General features: G+C 39.2%; 1 protein-coding gene and 1 long non-coding RNA gene across 8 annotated transcripts in view; both read right to left on the bottom strand.

Annotated features, from left to right (window-relative positions):
* The window catches only part of LOC148006257 (uncharacterized), a 282,744-nt gene that overhangs the window by 79,154 nt on the left and 179,466 nt on the right, over positions 1-24,124 (bottom strand). The gene's annotated exons all lie outside the window — the stretch shown is intronic.
* Positions 1-24,124, bottom strand: part of Trim24 (tripartite motif-containing 24) — a 125,091-nt gene that overhangs the window by 43,070 nt on the left and 57,897 nt on the right. For all 7 annotated transcript variants that reach the window (XR_015685757.1, XR_015685758.1, XR_015685759.1 and 4 more), the window contains 4 exon segments: positions 18,929-19,061; positions 14,750-14,866; positions 6,468-6,582; positions 3,291-3,437 (listed from right to left, as the gene is read on the bottom strand). Coding sequence is in view for 4 of the 7 variants with exons in the window: in XM_087658670.1 (XP_087514796.1) it covers positions 3,291-3,437; positions 6,468-6,582; positions 14,750-14,866; positions 18,929-19,061 (512 nt within the window). In the remaining 3 variants the exon portion in view is untranslated.

The raw sequence follows: 24,124 nt of genomic DNA, 5'->3' as shown, positions 1-24,124 counted from the left end.
ATTATGTTTGTGTATTTAGCATACATACATGCTCACATATGAGCATCCCAGCATATGTAGGGAGGCTAAGAACAATTTGTGTTGTGATGGTTCTCTCCTTTTCTGTGGATTCTGGGAACTGAACTCAGGACATCAGTCTTGACAGCCAGCACCTCACCTGCTAAGCCATCTTTTTATCCAAAGTAGTTTTTGACAAGAAATTCAATATGCTATTACCTTTCTATTGAGGTTTAAATAGGCTTTAAACTTAATTTCTGTACTTTCAAGTTTTCACTCTTACAAAGAGCATGGACTTTTGTCATCTATGCCTTCTGACAGATATTCATCAATCACGCAGCTCCTAAAATATCAAGCACTGAGCAACATCAAGTTCTGCTCTTAACATCTGAGTCTTTGAGTGCCGCTTTCATACAGAACGAGTGGTTTCCCTCTTTCATCATATTGGTTCATTAAAAATGTAAGAACACGCTTTTTCAAAAAGTCTAAGCCAGAAGTGGTGAAATGAGCCTATGGTGGTAGCAGGGGTGGTGGTGGTGGAAAGAAAGAACAACAAATGTAAATCGGGGAGAGCATCAGAAAGCCATGTTCTGAGTACTGAGGGTTAGGGACAGGGAGCTGGCGGTAGAGCCAGAAGCAGATTTCTACAGAACAATAAAGATGCACTGCCTTGTAGGGGTGCTATATGCACAAATAAACAATTTCTTAATTATTAATGATGATCCTAAAATTATATTAGTAATTATTAAGCTCTTTATAATAGAACTGCTATTAAATTCTCTCTGAAAATCAACACTGCAATGAGAACTCTTGTCAGTTTTCAAGCTGAGATAGCAAGCAGGTGTCTACTACAACTTAGAGCACATTCTGAGAGGTTATAAAACCATTAACCAAAGGTCATAAGAAGGGAACTAACAATTTATTATAGGTGAAAGAAAATAACATATTGATTGGGTTTATCTATATGAAATTTCGTTTTTAACTCTCTATGATCCTGTAGAGCTAGTGAGAAATGATGGATGTTTAGCAGATAGCTACTCTTAATGAATATACATGTAAATATTCTCTGTTGTAAACAATTTATGATTTGAATTTATGTGTAAATTTGTGGTGAACTTTTTACCATGTGAGCATGTGTTCTGAAAGACATGTAAGTGTTGAGGACAAAGAGAACTTTTAAAGCAGAACTCAAGAAGACCATTTTAGAAGAACTTTTTTGAAAACAACTTTCTTAGAAAACTTTTAGAGAGAACTCAGAAGTAAAGCATTGAGGGCAAGGGCATCACTGTGACATCAGAGCAGGAGGAAAGAGCAAGATTAGAAGAGAGCAGAGGGAACTTTGTAGAGAGAACCTCCTGGAGAAACTTTCTGGAGAACTGAAGAACTTAGAAATAAAGGCTAAAATCACTTTTCAAAGTGTTTCTTTTTCTTCCTTGGACTTCAACTGGCAGGCAAGCAGTTAGAGCTGTGCAGTTCCTGGAGAGAGAGAGTGAAAGCTACTTTAACCTTGCTGTTTTACTATGCGGGGCTGAGCACCAGAGACTGGTTTTCTGGCCTCAAAGGAACGCAGGCAGGCCAGCTACAGTAACAGAGTAATTTAGACCTAAGACAGGTAAACGTTTTACCATTAAACAGCAACCTTAAATATCTTGCCCTGCCACTGCTCTGCCCCGGGTTGCCTTCAAGGGAGAGCCACTAAAGAGAGTAGTGCCGGGTGTACAATCTCATATAGAATGGAATGTTTGGTATTTAGCAATAAAACAAACAAACGCCTTGACATTTGTGACAAGAATAAAACTCTAGGCTATGCTATGCCTAGTGACATCACTGTAACTGAAAACAGCAGGAAACATTAACTGTTTTATTATCTCATGCCACGTTTCAAGACAACAAAAGTCAAATGTGTAGAAAGAGCACCAGGTCTCAGAAAGCGGCAGATAATGTTGAAACTAGTCAAGGACTGATTTCAGAAAGATTACTAACAAACGAGCCTACACTATAAACACTATTTTTGTTTAAAGAATCAGTAAAAACAACTAAATCACTTTTAATCATAAATACAATAAAACAACTCATAATCAGGAATAATTTTAAAAATGCTTATAAGTCAGCATTCAGCCACTTTGAGACTTGCCTTAAAATTATATTTTTAAAATTTAAAGCAATATTATTAATTTAAATAAGTAAAACTTATATAAGAGATGAGTACTATTTCTGCCACTTGACTGCACAGAGTAAAGGACAAAAGATGTGGGGGCCTTAATAGTTCACAACAGATTATCTGTTGACCTTCTAAGGCACACTCTTGGAATCAAACCATAGTTGAGGCCAACAAGCAGCCCTGGAAGCTCAATGGAAAGAGCCTGGCTCCTGCCACACTCACCAGACAGAGGTCCTACAAGCTCCACGTGTTGTGGCAATACTTTCAGTAAGTGCACAAAATCCCAAACCACCCTTGAGAGATGCTGCTGCTCAGTCTCCAGCAGTATGTCCTTCAGTATGAAGCTGACAGATGGCCACAGATTCAAAGGCGAGGCGTGGTTATAGCTCTCTAAAGGACAGTGTTAGCCATGCTATTTATCAGTGTCTCATCATTTGTCCAATGAAATGGCTAGCTAGGTACACCTAACAATGAGGTAAATACTCCACATGAAAAATGCTTAGAATTAGATGAGGTAGGATGTAGGTGAAAGTAATGTTTACTATCGATATTTATTATAATACTAGGTTCATTTGCCAGAGTGGGAAAAAAAAGATAAATGAGTGACAAAAGATTAAAACTGAAGTTAAATCAAAATCATTTCAGGTAAAAATATTTGGCAGGGAGATCTCTGCAAGTTTGAGGTCAGCCTGATCTACAAAGCAGGTCCCAGGATAGTCAGGATGATTACACAGAGCACCCTCGGGGGTCGGGGTGGGGGTGGGGATAGGCGTGGCGGAGCCAAAACAAAACAGAAACAGCAATTAAGGATGGATAGGTAGTCTGTCTCTCTTATTTGCTGGTTTTTTGGGGGGGTGGGGTGGGGTGGTGGTGTCTTTTTGTCTGTTGTCCTTGTAGGTCTGCAACTAACTATGTAGACCAGGGTAGCCTGCCTCAACCTCCCCAGTGCTGGGATTAAGACAGGCACCACCACTCCTAGAGTTTTTTCTTTTTCATGGTGTCTTGTTATGTTTGTCAGTCTGACCCTGAACCAGGAAAAGTGCTGCTCTGAGAAGCAGGAATTCCAGGTGTGCAGGCTTATTTCCTCAACTCTTGCATGCCGCAGACTAGGAAACCCTGGATTGCGTCTTACCAGCCGCTTGCTGTACAGCAAGGCTGTGCTGCTGCCACTGGAAACAGCCCATTTAGAAAAATGCATGACATGCTCTAACTGCTTAGAAAGCCCAGCCACTTCCTGCTGCTGTTGCATAAGTTTCATTCGATGGTCTTTTGCAAGACTCTGAAAAAGAAAATAATTTCAGAATTAGTCTCTCTGTACTTCGTATTCGTTTCCATGATTATTTTCAGATAATCAACTCACAATAAAAACCGCAATGTATTCAAGTGACAGTAATCAAAAATGATTGTAAGCAGTTTCCTTCATAATACAAAGGCTCCCTCTGAATGTAATGAGCGCACAGCCTTGGTGTTTTTTTCGCCACCCTTTGCCTGTAAGTCTGGTTTATATAGGTCTGTGTATGACTCTTGCCAAGTTAAACGAAAACAGACACAGATTAGCTATAATAGTGCAGGTGCTAAATTCAAAACACTCTGGTAAAACAGATGTATCATCCAGTCATCCAATACATAGTTCCACATCTTATCGAGATTGCAACTCCAATTGTCTGTACTTAGAGTACTAGCTCCAGTGGCTGGTACCCAGAATCATGCCAAGTGGTAGTTGAAACTTACCTTGTATTTGGTATTAAAAAGAAAATTAAGTTATTTGTCTTGAGAGTTACTAGAGAAGGCACTGGGTAGTTTCAATGCCAATGTGCCCCAATGGGTCAGAATATAGACTTTCTCCACAGAAAATATATACTTAGGATCAGACAGCAAAATGGAAGGCACCTTATTGAGGTATTTAAAGGTCTTTATTAAACAAACAGATACACAAAACTCATCCATAAAGCAGGTGAGAAGGATAGAAATAATAGGGCTTTCTACTAGTTTGGAGGAGTTAGAAAAATGGAACTGAACTCTCCCTGTGGGTCCTGGTCAGTTGTTTGGACAATGCAGAGTCAATGGCTTTGACAGATGTACTTAAGTGTGACTCAGAAGATAATTTATTTAACAGCTCCTGGCCTCTGCAAAACTACAGAGTGTCTTTGGAGTGGAAAGAACTTTTTCAAAACTTATGACAGGATTGGAAACAGAGAATAAGAAGTTCCGGAGTCTTGGTTTTCCAAGGTAGCAAGCAAAACTGGCTCCATTTATCTGCCTCCACGGTGACTAGTGAACCACAAGAATGGGCACCATGACTTAAGGTATATCCAACAAGTACTATGACATTTTCAAGTTGAGGTTGGTCAAAACTAATTCTGATGGCCAAGTACATGGTCATAAGATTCTGGAGTCTCATGTGCATTTTTCAACTCCTCACGCGAATGAAGCCAAAGCAGTAAACTATGTATGTAGAAAACTATAATCATCAGATTGTTTAAATGTGCCCAGGTTAAAACAACTACTGTAAAACCTTGAGAATACAGATACCAAAACTGAGCACGGATTCCTTCCATCCAAAGCACTTCCTCAACTAAGTATCTTCGTAGTAGCACAATTATAAGCGGTCATGTTTTCCTAGCTGGGTTAGGATTTCTGATGGAGATCTTATCAATTGGTCAATTATGAGTTAAAGATGAACTAATTTTTTTTCCTAGTTGTTTTGTCCACTTCAAGTTTTCCCATACTAGCACGTTCTTTCTGCTCTTGTTCTCAACAGCTTCTTGGCTATGAATTCTTTTTCACCAACACACTGAAGGAATAACTAAATAGTATACAGTAAGTTCACATATCCTGTATACTGTAACCTCACAGTATTGCTGGTCAAACATGGTCTTTGCTGCTGCCTTTTATGAATTTAAGAAAGACAAGCAGGCTGGAACATGGTGGCTCATGCCTTTAACCCCAACACTTAGGAAGGAGAAGCAGGTATGAGATAGCGGTCTACAATGTGAAACACTTGAAAGAAAACAAGAAAAAGAAAAGGAAAAAAAAAACAGTAGAAAAGAAAGATGATCAAGATAGTACATCTTTTATTTATTTTTTTTTTACCTATGATTATAACAATTATTCTGTCTAGAGCATATACTCTGTAAGTGCTGCTGTCAAAACTAAGACCACATATAAAATATAGCTGGGTATGGTGGCCTGGGCCTGGAACCCAGCATTCAGGAGACTATGGCAGGAGGATTTTGAGGGATAGGTCAGCCTTGGCTAAATAGGGAAAAATGTTAGCAAAACAACACAAAGAGCTTATAATATTGAGAGTAAGAGATACGTTATAGGTATCTATTTTATTGTTGTTGCTGACCTCAGAAGAGGTCTCAGTTTGGAGCCTTGGTTAGCCTTGGAACCCATTATGAACACCAGGCCAGTCTTAAACTCACAGAAATTCTACCTGCCCCTGCCTCCCTGAGGCTGGGATTACAGGCATAAGCCCCTACGCCTATCTTACCTAATTTCTCAGAATGTTGATTGAATGCCATGCATTACTAACAATGGCACAATGTTTGTATAATGTTTGGTAATTCTATCATTGTACAAGCATCAAAGAGTGTACATCTATCAACAAAGACAGATGGCCATGAGAGGACATAATATATAATCCTAAAAGATCACTATTACAGTTTGCTACTGACAGAAACATCGCTGTATGTTGCAAGAATCTATTTGAAAACTATATATTGAAAACAGTGGTTGTTTCAATAGAAATGGCCCCACGGACTCATGCGTAGAATGGTTGGCACAAAGTGAGTGGCACTATTAGGAGGTGAGGTATGGCTTTGGTGGAGGAAGTGTATCACTGGGGGCATGCTTTGAGGTCTTGAAAGCTCACGTCTCACCAGTGTGGCACACATGCTGCCTGTGGATCAAGGTGTAGAACTCTCAGCTCCTTCTCCAGCACCATGTCTACTGGCATGCTGACTGCCATGCTTCCTGCCATGATGACAATGGACTAAACCTCTGAAACTGTATTCCAGCCCCAATTAAATGTTCTCCTTCATAAGAGTATCTCTTTACAGCAATAAAACCCCTAACTAAGACAGTGCATATATGTTGATAGAAAATTCTGCATCCCCTTGATGCTACAATAGCTATTACTTCAGTGAACATCTAAGATGACTGATCAAAATTCACAGAGCTCCCCAGTAAGGCAATGTTGCAGAGTAAATGTGAGGACTAGACATCCTCAGAGTCTGACAGGGCTATAGGCAGGTGGCAGAGGAAAGCATGCTGAGTTCCAGACCCTCACCACTGCCTGACTTACCTCAAGCTGGTGCAGCAGGGCTTTCCCTTTCTTGTTTATCTCCACCATCAATGTGAAGATGGCAACTTTAATATCCTGTTCCACCTGCTTTTGGTTTTGATTTACTTCAATTATCCTGAAAATGAAATGAAAGGGGAGATATCTAAAATTAATGGCAGATTTTTCAAGTATTTAAATTGGATATGTTAATCACTAAATTAGACCAAAATGTTTAGTCTTAATAAGTTCTATCTCCAAAGTTCTATTGACTTGGAGACATTGGAAGACATTAGAAACAATAATTCAGTTAAACAAAACATGGACAGTGAGTGTATTTTAAATATACATGAGTATATTTTAAAGAAATATGTCACACAGCAAAAATGCAATAGGCTGACCTAAAAGAATAGGACCTGGGAGTAGGCTACAACTAGAATTTACAGTCAAGACAAAACAATTATGATTGGGAACAAGTTTGGCTATATAATTGTGATAGTCTGATCTCAGGTATCCAAATTGGCAATTTTCACCATACTGGAATACAGAAGCAAAAGACAACAATAATAGTTTACTTTTCTAAATGGTTCAGAGGTTAAAGTACTTTTTATACTAGCATGAGAAGAGTTCAGATCCTCAGAACCCACATAAATGCAGGGTAGCTGTGGAAAAAGAGCCTGTAATTCCAGCCTGAGAAAGTGAAAACAGGATCCTCAGAGTGAACTGATTAGCAACACTAGACATATCAGCCAGCTCTAGTTTTTTAACTGAGAGAACCTGCCTCAATGAGTAACGTCTAAGAACGACAATGATGACCCCTGATATTAACCTCAGGCCTCCACACATGTGTACACATGCACATGTATACCAGCATACATACACACACACACACACACACACACACACACCCCACACCCAAAAAAAGGGGGGGGGGCTGTATACCATGACTATTTTGGAATTCTGGTTTTCTTTTAAAACACAGAAATATTATAAGAATTTGTTTTTGGGGGTTGGGGATTTAGCTCAGTGGTAGAGCGCTTGCCTAGGAAGCGCAAGGCCCTGGGTTCGGTCCCCAGCTCCGAAAAAAAAAAAAAAAAAAAAACAAAAAAAACCAAGAATTTGTTTTTGTTTTAACCCCAGGTGTGGGGATATGGGGCTGCTTCAGCCTACAGCAGCTATGACTTGTCTCATGTTCTAGCAGAAAGAAGTGTGTTTTGCCAGCTGTACATGTCTGTGATTGTGTGACATTTGGAATTCTGGGAACTCTTCAGAGGGTGTATAAATGCCATAGCCCCAATAAAGTGTGGGTGGTTGTTGGTTGTTTAAGGAGTTGGATGCATTTAGTAGTTTTGTTCAAAGAAGAAACAAAAGGAAATATGAGCCAAGTAGCTGAAAAGGAAAAAAAATTTTAACTTTAACATTAATTAAAATATGACTAGAACAGATTTCCTAATAAGCGTACTCAGAAAATGTTGGGGCACAAAGGTCTTAGTGCCCACATATCACTAGGGAAACCAGAAATGAATCATGCATGGGGTATCGCCTTAAGGAAGGAAATATCTGTTTCCTACCCAGAAGACTGGAAGTGGATACTGTCAATGCCTTTTTGCTCTCTGTAAAGGCAGACTTCGCCTAAATGCCCCAGAATGTTACCCCAGATTCTTCCCCACTAGACCTTTTATTTTTAGCTCCCAGAAGCCATCAAGGAGAAGCTAAGAACTAACAGGTGATCTTCCTGAGATGCTTTCACCATGGACTATTGAAGTTAATGGCAGACTTGCTTCATTAGGCAAGGCATTACATTTGTGGAAAGATTCCTGCTATTAATATGCTTTTCCTGTTATTATATATAAAACAATCACTAGGTATTAGTCCATCCTTTGAGCAGATTTCTGCAGAATTACAAAGATAGACTGTTTTGAAGTGATGTTGCATAGACAAACAGAATTTCTTAATTCTTGATGATCCTGTAACAACTCCTAACATATTTTTAGAATTATTAAGATATTTTATAGTAGGACTGCTATTAAGTCCTTTCTGATGTTAAAACTTCACTGAAAACTCTACCAATCTTCAAGTGTTAGGAGTTAATTGCTTCTGAGATAGCAAGCAGGCATGTACAACTTAGAGCACATTCCAAGAGGTTGTAAAACCATTAACCAAAGCTCATAAAAAGGGAACTGAGGATTTACTAGGATAGGTGCAAGGACAGAAGATAAAATATTGACTGGGTTTATCCACATTAAACTTCACTAATACCGTAGTCACAAAAATTATGAATTTTAACTCTCAATGAACCTGTTGAGCTAGTGACAGATGATGAATGTTTAGCCAGATAATTATTCCTAATGAATATACATGTAAACATTCTGTGCTGTGAACTTCTTACTCAATTTATAATTTGAATTTATGTGTAAACCTTTTAGAAAGAAGAACTTTTTAGAAAAGAACTTTCTTAGAAAACCTTTAGAGAGATCTTAGAAGTAAAGGCTAAAATCACTTTTCAGAGTGTCCCTTTTTCTTCCAGTTTCAACTAGCAGGCTGGGAGTTAGAGTAGTGCAGTTCCTGGGGACAGAGAACTAAAGGTTACTTAATCCCCAACCCTTAGGCTACAGGTGTTAGCTGTCTAAGTCAGAGCCTTTAAACCTCACAATGGGCAAGGAAGTTTTTAGGACTTTTTACAAGATATCAACAAGTAAGTATTCAGGATAATTAGAGACCTAGAACATCCCAAGACTATCAGTCTTCAAAGATACACCTGAGTCTGACTCTGTGTTTCCCTTCAACTCACGCCAGCCTGGGAGGTCCCTGGCAGAGGTCATCCTTAGAAGAGAAGTTACATGTATTTTATGGCCTGCTGATCTCTATGCTCTAATGTGGTAGGAAACCACACCAGATTCTAGGCCTTTTAGCTATAGAACCCTTCTTTTCAAGGTCACATGTACTTTGCAAAGCAGTTGCTATATTGTCATACCTTAAGCTTCACTGTGCATCTAGAATTGGAATTATGGTTGCCTGGAAACTTTTCTCCAAATTCAATTGTGTTTAAATATGCTTGCAACAATCTGCCTAGCATCAGACTCTTTAGAAGTTTGATCCAGTTTGATTAAGTCAAACTGAAATGAATTTTCATTCTGACCTGTTTATAGCTGTTTTCCCTGCCTGCTGTGACACTTGCTGGGACTGCCTCAAGGAAATATTAAATTACATAGAAATAAATTAAGCTGAGAGGCTGTGCCTCAGTGTAATTCAATGACTTTAAGACAGGCACCTTACTAACTGGATTCTCCTAGACAATACAGGAAAGTAAAGAAAATAGAATTGTGCTCCTGACTTAATTAGAATTTAAGTTTGCTGAAGTTGTGCTTTTATAAAGTCACTCATCAGGGAAGTCCCACCCTCCTCTTAGGAGTGGCACTTGTCAAACTGCCTTGAAGACACAACCTTGGGGACAGATACTCTTTTAAGAAACTGCGGCTATGCTTCTCTGTCTCTGAACTCACACAACTGCACATGAGATTACAAAGTTTCTAGTTAGCCCTAGACCCTCTCTTAAGCTCTACCTTGGGTGCTAATAATAGTTTCTCATTCTGCTGAGTGCCTAGTTGAATCCTTTATTGGCTTGAACTACTTTAATGTTTTAGAAACAAGTATTTTTTAAGAGAAAAATGGAGATGAAATGGATAGAAAGAAAAAGGAGCATCCTGTCCACCACATTCAGCAGCTGACAGGAGATATCTGGTATCTACGTAACTAAGTAAACCTTTATTTTTCTCACCTGTTCCGCCCACAGCCACTCTAAATTTAAGAACATAGTTGAAAAGATTGTATTCTGTCATAACTTCAAGATAATTGTTTGAAATCAACATTGTTTCAGAATTAAGGAAATCAGGTATTGAATGACACATCTGCTCATCTTCAGTGGTACAACAGGATGGGTAAGGGAAACACTGACATATTTTAAAACAAAGTAATATCAAAATTTGTAGCATAATTTTCATCCTTTGGCAAAGAAACAGTGGTTGCAGATATATTTCAGGGATAATGCCTCATATGCAAGAGGGTTTCTTAGAAAGGAGAAGGGATGAGAAAAGGAAAAGAAAGGACAATTAGCATCAACTTGAAGATTCTTTAAAACCACAATTCAAAAGTCAAAGTCACCTACACAGCAAGGCCATTTTGTTTAAGGAAGAAAGAAGCCTGTATCTATTTTATTATTTTTTATTGGATATTTTTTATTTACATTTTAACCACCCACCCCTAAGGCCCAAATTTATAATCCCAGTGCTTGTGAGGAGGAGGAGGAGGAGGAAGAGGAGGAGGAAGAAGAAGAAGTAGAGGAGGAAGAGAAGAAAGAAGATAGAAGAAAGAAGAAGGAGGCAGAAGAAACAAAAGGAAGAAGGAAAAAGAGGAAGGGAAGGAGCAGCAGCAGCAACTCAAGTCAGCACTGGCTACATAGCAAGTTTAAGACCAGCCTAAGCTACATGTGACACTGACGCAAAAAGCACAATACAACACACACGACTATCAAAAAGGTAAAAACCCAGGCCAGAGGCCCAGTCTGCTGCCTCTATGATGAACAAGTATGTGGTAGAGATGGGAGAGAAATAGAGGCAGAGTGGTTGGTTGCACCATGGAGAGCGGGGGAACTGGAGATGCAAGGTGTTGAGTCTGATGCTGCTAACTGAGGTCATGGTGATGTCTGGGCCTACTTTGGCATTATAGGCTATGTCTGGGTCTGTGTTGCTGTCTGTAGCTGTGTTACCACCACAGACCATTGAGATGGCTGTTAGTGGTCTGTGAGGCCATCCATATTGATGTCCTAGGGCCAGGGTGAACTAGCCCCACCTCTCACCTGGCACAGGAGAGAGAACTAGTTCAGGGTGAGTAGGCATGGGAGAGCTGGCCCATCCTAACATCTATCCCACCTGTGAACCGCCGGGGGAGTCCTGGTGAGGATCCAGTATTGATGGCATAGCAAAAGACAGAGGCCTCAAATCAATGACTCACTCTAATGAATATTTTCAAGTAAAGTTGTTTGGACAGAAGGGCATACTGTATGACACACTACGGCACACTGAAACTTAAATGGTGAGAATTTTTTAGATTTAATTTTAATGTTTCATTTTCTTTTGTGGAGGAGACTGAACACAGAAGGACAGAAAATAAGGGGATTGGAGTGCACGCTGTGAGAAGAATCAAAAAATTATGAAAAAAGGAAAAATAAAAACAAATTTAGAGAACTCACAGTATGATTTTAAGACTTCTTATAATCAGACTATAACCCTGAGAGTGGAAAATGTCAAATGAAATAGAACAAAGCAATCCCACTCCCCCAAATAAACCACACTGGAACGCAATCCAGAACCTAGAATCATTCTATACGTCCACCGTCAACTGAAGTTCTATAGGTAAGAACTAAGGGTAGTGCTTTGAACAAACTGTATCAGAAGAAATGGACATCTGTATGTTAAAAAGGAAAGCACACCTTGACACACCATACACATAGTAGAGAAATCCACAACTGCCTCCTTTAATCATCACAGTCATTCAACTTTTTAACTACGCACAATCAAAATTTGAAGCTAATTATTCTACTTAGCAAAAATACTATACTCTGATTAGAATATGGTGAAGGAAAGTGTACTTTGCTAATTTGAATTTTTATACAAGTGAGACAGGTTAAGGCAGCAAGAGGCTGTAGCAGCTGCTGCTCCTGTGGGCCCTGGGTCATTTCCTGGTACCGCATCAGACACCTTTTGTGATGTATCCCAGGGATCCAAACCTCTCTCTGGCCTCTGAGAGCAATGCACGCATGCATACGCACACAAAACACACAAATAAAAATAAACAGCACGATCTGGTGATGACAAAGATGAAAAGATATATAAATACAATGTAACAGAATAAATGCATGATAATGACTTACATAATCCATAATAATTATACTAATACTGGAATATTGGAAAATGGCTAGACTACGTCTAAGAATTTCTTTTAGGTTAAGAATTTCTTCTCAGGGGCTGGGGATTTAGCTCAGTGGTAGAGCTCTTGCCTAGCAAGCGCAAGGCCCTGGGTTCAGTCCCCAGCTCCGAAAAAAAAGAAAAAAGAAAAAAAAAAAGAATTTCTTCTCAGCTAACAGAATTATACCTATAACAACAACAATAACAACAATAACAACAACAACAACAACAACAACCACAAAAAACAAAAGAACAAAAACGCCACCAGGTATGGTGATATATATCCCTTAAATGCAGTACTGGGGAGGCAGAAGCAAGTGGATCTCGGTGAATTCAAGGCTAACTTGGTCTACACAGTGGATTTCAAAACAGCCAGGACTCTACAGAGAGACCCTATCTTAAAATTTAAAAATCCCACAAAACTTTGTTTCAAAGCAAAACAAAATAAAACAAAATCCCAAGTCCCCTAGCTGTTTCAAGAAAGAGTAATAGATTATGATAATCAGCTATGCCACAAAAGCGGACACAATTTTCCCAATGAACAATATTGAGATACACAGAGCAATCTCTCTTACTCGAGTCTTTCTACTTAGCACTTCTTCACTTGTAAATAGTAGCAGTTATTTTTGTGTAAAAAAACACAAGAAAGAGAACACGGTATTGTTTGGTGTGCTAAGGTGGTATGTGAAAGTTAGCAAGTGCCCCACATGGGATTTGCATTTGGGGGACAACTGATTTCCTTCATAGAGCACAAGTCCTAACAAGTAGTATCTAGAAACAGGCAAGGAATAAACTACTGTGTAATAATTTTCTTGAGATTGAAATATTCCATCCTACAAGAAAGTTTCTTGAGCAGAAAGGTCAACAACTCAAAATAGTTTCAGAAGTCCCTGAAATGGACTAGGTTCACTAGGTCCCTTCCCAACAGAGTAAGCATTAAAAGCTCAGATCAAGGGGAGCTGAGCTAAGCTGCAAACACAACTCTCAGCGGATGAGGTGCAAAGAAGACTTACTTTGAGACCAGACAGCTTATTAGAAGAAGCAAAATCAGGCCTACCTTCTTGGCTTGTAAGGTTTAGCCTAACTCAGGAACCTGGAAAGGACACTCTCCAACATGCTGAGTGGCCTGCAGGCTGTGCAGTGTGCTCCAGCTTCCCAGCTTTGTGAGCTGTCACCTGTGCTAAGGTGGGCTTTGGTGATGCAGCTGTATTTGAGTCATTTCTGCTCCTGTAATTTCTCACCCATATTCCTGTAGGTAACCCCAATAAAACTCAATGGTTCACCAAATTGGATTTTTGTGGTTCTTCTCCCTCTATCTCCTGCCCACCTCCAAATTTATAATCTTTTCTTTTTTTTGGTTCTTTTTTTTTTTTTTCGGAGCTGGGGACCGAACCCAGGGCCTTGCACTTCCTAGGTAAGCGCTCTACCACTGAGCTAAATCCCCAGCCCCTTAAAAGTTCTTTTCTTTCTTTTTTTTTTTTTTTTTCCGGAGCTGGGGACCGAACCCAGGGCCTTGCGCTTCCTAGGTAAGCGCTCTACCACTGAGCTAAATCCCCAGCCCCTTATAATCTTTTCTTACTGCTACATATGCATATACATATATACTGTGTTACTCTGTGTGTGTGTGTGTGTGTGTGTGTGTGTGTGTGTGTGTGTGTGTGTTTTGGGTCCCCTATCTGGATGTGTATATTGTGTCTTCTCCTCAGGAAATGGTACATCCAAGTTTAGTAATGCCCACTCTGTTTTCCAAAAGTTCTAACCTATGTGACTAAAGGATCAGGGCCCCAGGAGGCACCTCAAATACAACAATCTTAACAAAAGCAATTAAGTATATAATTCAGTGTTAAAAGAGTTACATCACTGGCAAAGCTGTCTTTTTCACAATCTTGAAAAAAATTAAATTAGAAAACACCATTGGATTATAAATACATACCAGATGAATGAGCTATTATTGTTACACATTTCCATTTTACTCTAAAGAAAGTGCTTTCCAGCCCAGAATTTCTGAAATAGCCTTACCAATCATGAGTATAATCCAAAAGCTTACCAGATACTTCACAGTAAGTTAAGAAAAGGAAATCTAGGGGCTGGAGTGATGGCTCAGTGGTTAAGAGCACCGACTGCTCTTCCAGAGGTCCTGAGTTCAAATCCCAGCAACCACATGGTGGCTCACAACCATCTGTAATGGGAACCGATGCCATCTTCTGATTTGTCTGAAGACAGCTATAGAACTCATATAAAATAAATAAATAAATAAATCTTTAAAAAAAAAAAAGGAAATCTAGAAGTGTATATATATATTCACTATACATGAATGATTTATTGTGTCATAAACGTACTTACCTATTTTGGATCTGATTTCCTGTGTACTTTATATATTTTGTTTTTTCCATCAGTTTGGTGATTAGAGTATCTATGATTACTTTTTGATTCTGAAAAGCTTCTTCTATAAATTGATATCTGAAGAAAAAATAAGCAAATAACTTCATACACATATCTTTACAAATAAAGTTCAAACGTTAAAAAAAAAACAATATAAGTGAGAGACTTTGGTGGCTAGAGATGTTCCTAGTTACGAGAGCTTTCAGAGGCTGCTCTTAACGACCTGTAACTCCAATTCTAGGGGATCTGATGTTCTCGCCTGGTCTCTAGAGGTACTTGAATCCATACGCACACACATACACACAACACACACACACACATACACACATACACACACACACACACACACACACACACACACACACACACAGGTGATTCTAAAGAAATAGAAATAATATAAAAGGTATAAAATGACCTTGGAAAATACAAAATACGGGCTAGAAAGATGGCCCCAATGAGTAAAGATGCTTATTGTCAAGTCTAATTCTGATTCCTGGGACCCTTATGGCAGGAAAGAGTTCTCCACAGATGTCCTCTGACCTCCACACATAATGAGGTATGCAAGTATGTGCATACATGGACACTTAGAAAGTCTTAAAAAGCCATGTATTCCCATCTGCTCAAATTTGTTGTGGTGTCAAAACCCCAGGGTAAATACTAAAATGTTACAAAGTAAAGGTGTATTTTATAAGTGGGTCAGACTGTACTCTCCTAGGAAGTGCAAGAGAGAAGTGGCTCTGACCAGAAGCAGGGAGCCTTTAACTTCACTTCTTAATCTAAGTTCAGAGCCCAACTATAAAAATGAAGTTGTTGTAATTAATAACTTAGTTAGCTACATTTATGATCATGGGAAAAGTATTTGTTGTTTTTTTTGTTCTCCAAACATACCATGAAACAATGGAAACAATTTGCAGTGTGTAAATGACAAGAATATAGAGGAAAAACAAGTTAAAAAAAAAAAAACACCAAGTTGACCTTTAGCTTGGTATATGATTAGAGAAAACATCACAGGGAATAATATAGAATAAATCAAATTGTAACATTTTTAACTAGAAAAAGGAAGAAAAACGGAGTCAGCTAGCCTCTAAATTATTCAACAAAGATGTCTTTAGATACTTTTTTATTTCAAGAGTATAGTACTTGAATAATAATAAAACTCGACACTCAGTTTTAGAGGTGTGCACACCTCATCAGACAGTGTCACAAAGGTCAAAGATTTGTAAGTGCATTTGTTAAGTATGCTAACTTCAGAACCATGGAAGTTTGCTGAGGATAAACACTTTTTTTTTCTTTTTTTCACACAGAGAGGTTTATTGGGATGGCGAAAACAAGGGCGGGGAGGGGGGCAAGAGAGGGAGAAGAGAAAGAAAAAAGGGGAGAGAAAGAGAAGAGAATAAACATTTTCAAGATCATCATATCTAGACAGTAAGGAACTTTGCTGTACAACAAGCCACGAAATTATTCTTTTGGATAAATGGGGGAAGGCATTTGATATTGTACCTTTTGATTAAAGCCTTGAGTGACCTAAAGAAAGACACAGCATTTAGCCGTTGTTATTTGCCAGTAAGTCAAGATGGTCAACTCTAGTAAACTATAGAAAAAAATCATGTGAGGAGACACTCATGGTATACATCACAGAAAGACCTTTAGGCTGGTGAGAGAGCAAAGTAGGAAGAAGCCCTATTATCCTCAAGCTAGAAAACCCAAGTTCTGTCCTGAGCCTTACATGGTGGAGGGAAACCAGACTTAGTCCTGCAAGCTGACCTCTAACCTCCACATGTGTGCCATGGATACCAGCTTCCCCTCCTCCACTTCTAAACACAAAAAATAAAATAGGTAAAGTACTAGCCACTTGGCAGGCTATAAAGCAGGGGTTCTCTGTAAGTCTGAGTTTATCCTGATCTATAGGCACTGCTACAGAGTGAGACCATTTTAGAAAGAATAACTGCAAACCTAGAACTCTGCACTCAAGGAACATATATTCTTAATGCTAAATGGAGCTGAAAACCTTGATGTGGTAGTATATTCCTTTAAATTCAGCACTAGGGAGGATGGCAGGTAGATCCCTATGTGTTCAAAGTCAGCCTGGTCTATACTGTGAGTTCCAGGATAGCCAAAACTATATAGTAAAGACCCTATCTCAAAAAAAAAAAAAATCCAAAACAATAAAGGCTAAAAATATTTCAACTTGGGGAGCTCCTCCGCTGATACAGCCTCATTAAGAATAATTAACATCACTGGGAGAAGCAAAGTTAAAAGAGTCTCGGTGTGTAGTGTATGCATATATATCACTTACAAGACAGCCTAGGACTTATCAGAAGACAAAGGTTGTTCTAATAAGGTTCATGCCTGATGCAGAAGAACAAAGTACAGTATAAGGTTAGGTTGTGACATCTAGCAGGGTCAGGGCCAGTGAGATGGTCCAGCAGATAAGAGCACTTACTATGAAAGCCTCACAACCCAGGTTTGATCCATGGAACCCAGGCGAAAGGAGAGCACTGACTCCCAAACACACACACACACACACACACACACACACACACACACACACACACACACACGCGGACATATATGGGACACACTAACAATAAACTTAAGTTTTAAAAAGCCAGCCACAAATGGTGGCACACAACTAAGATGGACCTCTGAGTTTGAGACCATCTTGGTTTACATAGTTCCAGAACAGACAAGACTATGTAATGAGACTATACATAAACAACAACAACAAAACCAAACTAACAAACCCAAACCAAAACCACACCAAAACAAGGTCTCCTCTGTTGACGCCTGGGTAACTGCTGTTGCCTGTCTAGCTAGCCATTTTATGCTGTTACTAATGTTACAAGGAAACTTTCTCATGCCCAAATTGATTGCATTTTTTGTTGTGTTCTGTTTTATGGTGTTCTTGGAAACAAATCACAGTAAGTCAGTTAGAAGTGCTTTGTATAGTTAGCCACAATAAACTTGACCCAAACCAACCACTCAGCAGCACTTCCTGGACCTGTATATGAGCTTTTATGGTTTCTTGCCTTTATAACCTGTGCCTGGGACAGACCCCAACATAAGAGAGACACCTGCACCAATATAAGAAGTCATTTGGAATAAGACTTCCATTTTGAGTTAGGGTTAAATAAAGTTTAAGTTTTCAAAACCTCCCTGGGAGTTGACGTCCTACTTGGCAAGAAGACACATGTACATGGGTAACTGACATCCTGCTTGGCAAGTTAAGACATAAGTATAAGGCAAGGCAAGTCCCACCACAGTTGAATACCACACTGACAATGGGAGTGGGATAAGTGTACAACAAAGACATGTTCCTAAGGAAGTCCCCATCCCTAAATCCTGTGGAATAACTCAGCACAGATATTTATGGATTTCAGGCTTAAAGCTCTGTAGGAGCCTGACTTGGGGTTGAAATCAGCTCCTAACTCTGGTTTGCAGCACTGATCAATCAGTCCTAGGGCAAATTCTATATAAACTACATCTCTGTCTCACTGAGATTGGTGTTCATGTGGTTTGTGGAGTGACTCCTGGACCACAACATCCTCATTTTTTGACACCAGCAACTAATATCTTGTTATTTTTTTTTTTTAAGCATTGTTAAGAAATCAACTCTCGGGCTGGAGAGATGGCTCAGTGGTTAAGAGCTCCCCACTGCTCTTCCAGAGGTCCTGAGTTCAATTCCCAGCAACCACATGGTGGCTCACAACCATCTATAATCAGGTCTGGTGCCCTCTTCTGGTGTATCTGAAGACAGCTACAGTGTACTTATATATAATAAATGAATAAATAAATCTTTAAAAAAAAAAAAAAAAAGAAATCAACTCTCAACGTGGACTGATTTTGGCCTATAGGACGTTTGGACAATATTTTAAAATTGTTTTTAGCTGTCATTTATAACGGCAGAGGAGTATTCAACTAGGATGCTGCTAAACACCATGCAATGCACAGCACTTCTTCAATGTATGTCCAGACCAAAATAGAAAAAACAAAACATACCTGAAATTAAGAAACCCCTGTGTAAGCCAGGATTCCTCTGGCCAAACAAAACGCATACAAATTGCCATTTAGCTGAAGCAGTAGCAGTCTGTAAGTCACAGAAAAGGTATGCTGCAGATCTGAAGATAACAATGCTAATACCTGTGCTCTTTGTGTTCTAGCAGCTGGCAGTCTCGACATGTCAGCTTATCACACGTTTCACAGTAGAGTTTCAGCTGCTCCTTTTTATGGAACGGACAAAACACTGGTCGCTGACTGGTCACACCAACTGCCTCTGCAAAAACAACAGAAAGCAGAAAGATAATTACCAAAATTGAATAATAAATCATTAGTAGTCCATTCCTACTTAATTCCACTAATATGAAAGGGCTACTTTTCTTTCATCCATACACTTACTTACTACTGCATTACAGATTTTGAAATATTAAATATTTTCAAGGCTGGTAGCTAAAGCATCTGTCTCCAAGCCTGATGAACTAAGTTCAACGCCCAGGACCCACATGGTAGAAGGATGACTAACTCCCACAAGATGTCTCCTGTGGGGTCCCAGGGTGGCAGAGGAAGGGATGGTGTGAAATGGCTACAGCCCCAGGAGAAGAGCCAGCAGGACTTGGGTCTCTTTAAGTGCTGATGGTGGCTGAGCCATAAGGCTTATTTGCATAATAATGTATGTATTTTACTTCATGTTCCTCCTTTGAGGAATGTTCTCTCTGCCAAGGTTAACAGATAATATGATAATAAGAAACAGCATGATTCTGGGAGGTGAGAATGTGTCTGGTAATCCCTGGCAAAATGATGACACTATGACCTTCAGGGCAGCCCTTAAGGCTGTTGGAAAGAATTCTGAAAATACGAGTTCAAGAATACATAAATCAGTGTAAGAGCTGTTCTTTACAGGATTTCTCAACAATTCAAACTATAAGGATGCCATATGAATTGTATGAGGGGCGTCACAGACATGAAAGAACAGAGGGAGCTATACTAATGAGTTAGCACAGTCAGAAAAATATTAAAAGAGACATGATTTCATCTATAGAGGAAAAAACTTGAATCACAAAAGAGAAAGGAATTGGTTGTAAAACAAGGCTCAGATAGATGGTTATATAATATTAGTGGTAAAATGGTGTTCTCCTCCACAAAAGCCATCAAAAACTAAATTTGATCCAGACATTTTACTCCCTAAAATGTGCAATCCAAATAGAGGTTGGAGACAGATAAAAAGTCTAGTATCGTAATAAAAAAATAAAAAATAAAGTCTAATTCCTATTTTCACGGATCAGTTAATACTTTCCAATAATAAGCAATGGAGTTAAGACGAAAAAGAAAAACAATCCAAAGATTAAAAGAATACATTGAGTCAGCTAAGAATTATAAAAATGAGCTACAATACTGCTTGTATCGGCGCAAAGAGCTCACTAAATTGAAAAAAAAATTATAAAAAATACTATGCTTGAAGCTAATTTCCTCACATAAAAATACTCTATTACTAGACTTGGCAACCATAGGTGCTGTGCTCAGTGAACTGCATAGGACTTGTGATGTTAAAAAACGTACTTGCTGTTTGATTCATTTACTTTGAATGTGCTCTGTATTTCAGTTTCTAAGAGTCAAGGGGCCAAGGTCATAAAATGCTGACTTGTGGAATGATCAAAAGGGAACCTGGGGTAAATGATTAAACTGATACGCAATTTCTAAGGAAGTAGCTTTATAAAAGACTGGGCTGTGTTCTACAAGAGAGAGCTATCTAGAGCAGATCAGAGAGTTGTCAGCTTGCATCCACTGCTGATTCTGAGTCACTTTTCTGCTGCTCCCATTCACCCCTTCCTCAGGTCCCTTTCTCAAGCTGAGGTTGGAACTTGGCAGTCTCCCACAAGATGCCCACACATATATACACACATAGAATAAATAAAATTATAAAAAAGAAAATACCTCAGAAAACACTTCAAGGATTTCTTAAGGAAAATGGATAAGATTTTATAACTTTAATTAAGGATGTAATGTAAAAATGTAATGGTAAAAAAGAGATTTATATAATTAAAAAGTCTTAAGATAGTCCCTAGGAGTATAAAGTAACTGAATGTTTTCTATCCCAAATATGAGACAGGAGGATCAAAATATGTGGACTAGGGCTGGAAAGGTGGCTCAGCAATGGGGAAGAACTTGCTGGTCTTCCTGAGTACCTCAGTGCCATCCGAGTGCCCATGTGCAAATACACGAGCCTCTCTACCTCCAGTTCCATGGGTTATCTATGTCCTCTTAATGTCTCATGTGCCTGGCTCTAATGTGGCAGCACACAGACATACATCAGGCTTACCTCTACATACATAATAAAGTAATTTTCTTAAAAAGTTGTGGACTGGCCTGGGCTGGTCCAATACATTGGTTCTCATGAATAGGGCCACAGTTGATATGCATGTCTATTATATACTGACATACTCCTTATGAGATAGCTGTATTTTTCACTGGTGAATCCCCTCCCCTCAGTTCTAGGAATTAAACCTAGAGCTTTATCTAAGCTAAGCAAATATTTTAACACTGAGTACAGCCCCACCTATACTTAGTTTTGTGATGAGACTGAACAAATTTATACTCCCATCAATACTATAAGTGTTCTTTTCTCTCTCTGTCCTTGTCAGATCTTTTCTTTAATTATAGCCATTCTGACTGCAGTGAGTTAAAATATAAATGTGATTTCATCTACATTTCCTGATGACTTAGGATGCTGAAATTTTTCTTATATATTTTCTGTTTACATGTACTTCTTTGACTAGATTATATGGAGAGTACTTTGATGTTTAATGTTTTTTAGTTCATATGTTCTAAACTATGTGTGCTCATGTGTTTAGGTACACATATGTACAGTGTATGCATACACATGTGAGTATGGGTGTGAAGCCACCCAACTGTTTTTGAGATGGAGTATCTCACAGTTAGAACTGTCTAACAAGTGAGGCTGCCTGGCCAATAAGCCTCAGGAATTGGCAAAAGTCTATATCCCCATTCCCTGATGCTCCATCGCTCGCCCAGACTGCAAGCAAGAGGCAAGAGTCAAGAATCATCAGAGCAAGCATTTTAGTTTACATCCCATGTGTGAATATTTTGGTTTTTTTTTTGTTTGTTTTTGCTTTTTTTTGAGACGTGTCTCAAAAATCAAGATCCCTTACTGCTCTTCCAAAAGACCTCACTCAGTTGAGTTCCTAGCAACCACATCAGGAGGCTCAAAATTGCCTATTGCTCTAATTCTAGTTCACACATTTTCTTCTGACCTCTATAGGCACTACATGGGCGAGGAACACACAGGCACAAAAGCAGATACACATTCACAATTTAAATGTGTGTGTGTGTGTGTGTGTGTGTGTGTGTATCATCATCATCATCATCATCATCATCATCATCATCATCATCATCATCATCATCATCATCATCATCATCATCATCATCATCATCATCATCATCATCATCATCATCAAGATGATGTTTGTTTCCAAGCAGTGGTGGTAGTGCATGTTAATCTCCATGCTTGGGAGACAGTGGTAGGTAGATCTCTGAATTCAAGACCAGCCTGGTATACAGAGTGAGTTCCAGGATAGTCAGGGATACACAGAGAAACCCTGTCTCAAACAAAATGACAGAAAAGATGAGGCTTGTTTATTATTTGTGATATTGGGAATTGAACTCAGGGACTTGCCAAGCAGTTTATTACTGAGCTACATTCCCAGCTCTAGAAATGAATCTTTGTTCAAATAGGTTCCTTTCTTTGAAAAATGAAAAAATGCATAAACCTATATTATCAGGTCTAAATGTAGTGTTTATGGCTTCTACTTTTTTATACTTTTTAAAAATATTCTTTATTTTTCATCTTTATTAACTTGGGTATTTCTTATTTACATTTTAAATGTTATTCCCTTTCCTGGTTTCCATGCCAAAATCCTCCTAACCCTTTCCTCTCCCCTTCTATATGGGTGTTCCTCTTCCCATCCTCCCCCCATTACTGCCCTCCCCCCAAGAATTCCGATCACTGGGGATCCAGCCTTGGCAGGACCAAGGGCTTCCCCTTCCACTGGTGCTCTTACTAGGCTATTCATTGCTACCTATGAGGTCAGAGTCCAGGGTCAGTCCATGTATAGTCTTTGGGTAGTGGCTTAGCCCCTGGAAGCTCTGGTTGCTTGACATTGTTGTACATATGGGGTCTCAAGCCCCTTCAGCTCTTCCAGTTCTTTCTCTGATTCCTTCAACGGGGGTCCTGTTCTCAGTTCAGTGGTTTGCTGCTGGCATTCGCCTCTGTATTTGCTGTATTCTAGCTGTGTCTCTCAGGAGAGATCTACATCCGGTTCCTGTCGGCCTGCACGTCTTTGCTTCATCCATCTTGTCTAATTGGGTGGCTGTATATGTATGGGCCACATGTGGGGCAGGCTCTGAATGGGTGTTCCTTCTGCCTCTATTCTAAACTTTGCCTCCCTATCCCCTCCCAAGGGTATTCTTGTTCCCCTTCTAAAGAAGGAGTGAAGCATCCGCATTTTGGTCATCCTTCTTGAGTTTCATGTGTTCTGTGCATCTAGGGTAATTCAAGCATTTGGGCTAATATCCACTTATCAATGAATGTATACCATGTGTGTTTTTCTGTGATTGGGTTACCTCACTCAGGATGATATTGTCCAGTTCCCTCCATTTGGCTATGAATTTCATAAATGCATTGTTTTTGATAGCTGAGTAGTATTCCATTGTGTAGATGTACCACATTTTCTGTATCCATTCCTCTGTTGAAGGGCATCTGGGTTCTTTCCAGCTTCTGGCTATTATAAATAAGGCTCCTATGAACATAGTGGAGCACGTGTCTTTGTTATATGTTGGGGCATCTTTTGGGTATATGCCCAAGAGAGGTATAGCTGGGTCCTCAGGTAGTTCAATGTCCAATTTTCTGAGGCACCTCCAGACTGATTTCCAGAATGGTTGTACCAGTCTGCAATCCCACCAACAATGGAGGAGTGTTCCTCTTTCTCCGCATCCTCGCCAGCATCTGCTGTGGCCGGAGTTTTTGGTCTTGGCCATTCTGACAGCTGAGCCTCACCCATTAACGGGTGAGGGGTACCCGACGATCCAGGTCATCGCTCAGTTCTATTTTTTTTTTAAAGTTTTCCCCCCATAACAGGCAAACTTTACTAAATTTAAAATACTTGAGACCGACAAATAAAATATTTATATGATTTTAAAGTTTTAGGAAAACCTTAGAAGTAACCAAAAAGGAAAACTGAGTTTATCTTACCACACGTTAAAGCAAAGAACTGGGAAAAATTTTTCCTTCTTTCCTTTAAAGAGTTCTTGCAGGTGCTGGGGACA

The sequence above is a fragment of the Rattus norvegicus genome, chromosome 4, assembly GCF_021556685.1.
Source record: "Rattus norvegicus strain SHRSP/BbbUtx chromosome 4, alternate assembly SHRSP_T2T, whole genome shotgun sequence".
In the NCBI taxonomy this organism is placed as follows: Eukaryota; Metazoa; Chordata; class Mammalia; order Rodentia; family Muridae; genus Rattus; species Rattus norvegicus.
This window is presented reverse-complemented; position numbering and strand designations above follow the sequence as displayed.